This window comes from Propithecus coquereli, unplaced genomic scaffold (assembly GCF_000956105.1).
Source record: "Propithecus coquereli isolate 6110/MARCELLA unplaced genomic scaffold, Pcoq_1.0 Scaffold241, whole genome shotgun sequence".
Classification (NCBI taxonomy): Eukaryota; Metazoa; Chordata; class Mammalia; order Primates; family Indriidae; genus Propithecus; species Propithecus coquereli.
In genome coordinates, this window is record NW_012147964.1 from 3341093 (window position 1) to 3345487 (window position 4395).

General features: G+C 42.0%; 1 protein-coding gene across 1 annotated transcript in view; it reads left to right on the top strand.

Annotated features, from left to right (window-relative positions):
• Nucleotides 1–3801, top strand: part of ZNF77 (zinc finger protein 77) — a 10730-nt gene extending 6929 nt beyond the window's left edge. The window contains exons 5-7 of the mRNA XM_012646142.1: nucleotides 342–468; nucleotides 1612–1792; nucleotides 2420–3801. Coding sequence (XP_012501596.1) covers nucleotides 342–468; nucleotides 1612–1792; nucleotides 2420–3755 — 1644 coding nt within the window. The 3' untranslated portion in view covers nucleotides 3756–3801. The remainder of the gene's footprint in view (nucleotides 1–341; nucleotides 469–1611; nucleotides 1793–2419) is intronic.
• The last annotated feature ends 594 nt before the right edge of the window (nucleotides 3802–4395 follow it).

Below are 4395 nucleotides of genomic sequence, written 5' to 3' on the forward strand. Positions count from 1 at the left end.
TAATAATAAATTTTGAGCAGGACATGTGTCAATTTCCATGTTACCTGAATGATGATTTCATAGATCCATCTTTACCCTGCCCCCAAATAAGCTCTATCTTAGTAATTTTAAGTCTATACCAGTTGTTATCATGGCACTTTGTTTTGTGTTTCCAGAGCACCCACCACGGAGCGTGTTGCATTTTTGCATATTATTTGTCATCTCACAAGAATGTATGGTCCACATGGTTCAGGATCCGTGTTAGTTGAGCCCAGTTCCCCAGATTGTCAGCCCCACCCTTCCTCCTGTACGCATGGGGGCAGATAGTGCCTTGCTGAAATAGAATATGTGGGATGTTTTAGGACTCGGTGGTCTTTGAGGAAGTGGCCGTGAACTTTACCCCAGAGGAGTGGGCTTTGCTGGATCATGCTCAGAGGAACCTCTACCGAGATGTGATGCTGGAGACCTTCAGAAACCTGGCCTCCTTGGGTAAGGATGACACCATCCCTTCAGTATATCTCCAGAGAGCAAATATATCTTGTCTTTTTAAAGTGTGGGCTCAGAAATTGAAATATATTGGAAAAGAGACAGACACGATCCCAACCCTCATGACACGTGGAGTCAAAAGACTTCTCTGTGAAAACCAAGTTGGTTTTTATTTATTTATTTTTGAGACGGGGTCTTGCTGGGTTGCTCAGGCTGGTCCTGAACTCATGGGCTCAAGCCATCCTCCCGTCTCAGCCTCTCGAGTAGCTGGGACGACAGGCACGAGCCACCATGCCCAGCTGATGAAAACAGAGTTTTGTGTATTATTGAAATTTTATTTTTCTTGATTACCAGGCTTGAGGCTCCCTATGTTTTGTGAGTGTGAACATTGTCTCCAGTGTCACATTGGGGCAGTGAAAGCAGCTTTGTGGGTTCATCCCTGTGAAAGTTGCACTGTGATTTATCCACAGTTGACGTAATTTGCTGCAATTGTACCCACACTGAATCATCATCAATGGTCTAGAAGTCCAAGGTATTGGCCTATCTCGTGGAAGTGTTTGTTACTCTCATCATGTAATTTTCTCCATGAGTATATGGCAGCCACATATAGCCATCTCGTCTCCCAAGGACAGCTGGGGACAGTGCAGAAATGTTTCACGTAGGGCCTCTATGCATGCGAGTGCCTTGGGAGGAATAGGTTAAGGAGATTCTGTTTGGATGTGTCAGTTAGAAACATAGATTGTTCTCTGTTTAAGAACGATGCTTTGTTTGACGTTTTTTCCATCCTTCTCTGGGGAAGACCTGTATTTCCCCTTACAGAGATAGCATTTGGGCATGTGCATTTTGCTCACTCCCTCCCTACTTTGCTTTTCTGATAACATTCTACTTATCTCAACAACAGTCGCCATCTGTTTGGAAGTGGTTCTTAGTAAACAGGCTGTCATTTTGATGCATTCTTTACTGTTGCGAAAGTCCCAGATAGACAAGGTCCTCAGAGTCTCACATTGGTGGCATGTCTGTTCTTATAAAATGTGGTTACAATTTTGGGTCAGTACATGAAAAGAAATCCACATGTGGTCTATTTTCTTTCTTCTATCCTACCATTTTTTCCCCCAAGGAATTAAATTGTGTCACTAATTGTTGCAGATTGTTGCATTTATGTTAGAACCAATGGATCAAGTCCTCGGCAGGATATTTTTGGGAGTGAAGTATCCAATGGTGCGAAAATTGTAAAATTCACAAGAAATGATTCCTGGTCTATTTTTGGAGAAAACTGGAGATTTGATAACATTGAAGATCAGCACCAAATCCCAGAGAGGCATTTGAGGTGAGTGGCACTCAACCAGAAGAATGAATATCTCAGCAAGTATAAGACTAACTTGAAATTAAAGAATAAGTGTATTTGAGAGGCTGAGATGGGAGGATTACTTGAGGCCAGGAGTTCAAGACCAGCCTGGGCAACATAGCAAGACCCCATCTCTACAAAAAATTTTAAAATTAGCTGGGCATGGTGGTATGCATGTGTAGTCCCAGCTACTCAGGAGGCTGAGGTAGGAGGATGGCTTGCACTCAGGAATTGGAGGCTGCAGTGAGCTATGATGATGCCACTGCACTCCAGCCTGAACGATAGAGCAAGACTTTGTCTCCAAAAAAAGCCAAAAAGAATAAGTATAAACCTAGCTATAAACAATTGTTTACTCCGGGAGTTTTCATAGGATAATATTTTCATAAATTTGATGTTGATATTAAGTATCTGAAATATAATCAGTTGTAAACAATATCCAAAAACCCCATATGTACGAAACGCTGTGACAGTTATGGCTATAGTTGAGCCTCCACCCAGAGCCTTAAGATTGTTCTACTTGGAAACAATGTTGATGATGCTGAAAATATACTGATTCAGTGAAAATGGCCAATCATTAATGACTAACGGTGTGCTTACTATTTTAAACAGAAGCCAGTTGGTGGAGAGCCTCTGTGAAAGTAGCGAAAGTCATAAATGTGGAGAAACCTTGAGCCAGATTGAGAACTTGATTGTGCACAAGAGTTACCCTATGGAAGTTAGGCCCAGTGAATGTACTAAATGTGGCAAAGCCTTCAAGAATCAGCAAAAGTCTCACACTGGACAGAGACCGTATCACTGTGAGGCGTGTGGGCAAGTCTGTGGTTGTCTTTTGTGCCGAAGCCCTCATGTGGAAACTCTCATTGTGGAGAAACCCTATAAACGCCAGGACTCTGGGAGAGCATCTACGAAAAATGGGAAAAATGTCAGCAGTAAAAAATCTTTCGAATGTAAGAAATGTGGAAAGGCTTTCACTTGTCCCTCTTCTTTTAGGGGACATGTGAGAGGTCACTGTGGACAGAAAACACACGCATGTAAAGTATGTGGGAAAACGTTCATGTATCACTCCTACCTTACACGACACGTAAGAACTCATACTGGAGAGAAACCTTATGAATGTAAGGAGTGTGGGAAGGCCTTCAGTTGTCCCTCGTACTTTCAAGAACACGTTAGAACACACACTGGAGAGAAACCATATGAATGTAAGCACTGCGGAAAAACATTCAATTGTTACTCATCTTTTAGGGATCACGTGAGAACGCACACCGGAGAGAAACCCTATCAATGTAAACATTGCGGAAAAGCCTTCACTTGTTACTCATCTCTTCGAGAACATGGGAGAACACACAGTGGAGAGAAACCCTACGCATGTAAGCAATGTGGCAAAACCTTCAGGTATCCCTCATCCCTGCGGGCACACGGGAGGATGCACACTGGAGAGAAACCTTACACGTGTAAGCAGTGTGGGAAAGCCTTTGGTTGCGCCACTTACCTTAGAAGACACGTGAAAACACACAGTGGAGTGAAACCCTATGAATGTAAGGAGTGTGGGAAGGCCTACAGGTTTTCCTCATCCCTTCGAATACACGTGAGAACGCACACTGGAGAGAAACCCTTTGAATGTAAGCATTGTGGGAAAGCCTTCGGTTGTCACTCCTCCCTTCAAGAACACGTGAAAACACATAGTGGAGAGAAACCTTACGAATGCAAGCAATGCGGGAAGGCCTTTAGCCATTCTCAGTATTTTAAAAAACACGTGAGATCGCACAGTGGAGTAAAACCCTATGAATGTACCGAATGTGGGAAAGCGTACAGTTGTTCCTCATCCCTTCGCGTGCATGTGAGAACGCACACTGGCGAGAGACCGTATGAATGCAAGCACTGTGGGAAAGCCTTCAGGTATCTTTCGTCCCTTCAAGCACATGTGAGAACACATACTGGAGAGTAACTCTAAGAATACAATGAATGTGTGGAAGTGTTCATTCAACCGTAAAACCTTGTTGTCAATGCAAAAACAAAACAAAAAACCCACACTGGTAAGAAACCTTATATATGTAGAGAATGTGAGAAAACTTTCTGGTATAGTACTTATTTTGTACAAGAAAACTCAGAGTAGGAGAGAAATTTCTTGATTATTATTGTGATATCACCTTCTAAGTGTCTCAGCCTTAATAGTGACTCCTAGTGTATTAATTTCTAGTTTATGTTTGGGATATAAACAGTAAATATCCTGTTTTTTACCCTTTCAGCTATATTAACATTTTGTTATATAGAACTTTAAATAATCATATGGTTATTTAAAACCTTTCATATTTACATTACGATGTCTTTTGGACCCAGAGGCGATAAAGTGTTTTTTTCTTTTCCTGTACAACTTGACGTGATACTAGATGAAACGTTTCCTTATTTTTACTTTCCATTATGTTTCCAGTGTGTGAACACGGTGAGACTTCGGTGCTGAAAATTTTTTCCAGTCCACAGTTGCAGGTACTGGCATTCGCTGTCACGCTATGCACCCCTTCAGTCCTTCTTATTGGAAGACGTATATTCCACATTTGTTTGTCGCTAGTAGATACCACATGTGTATA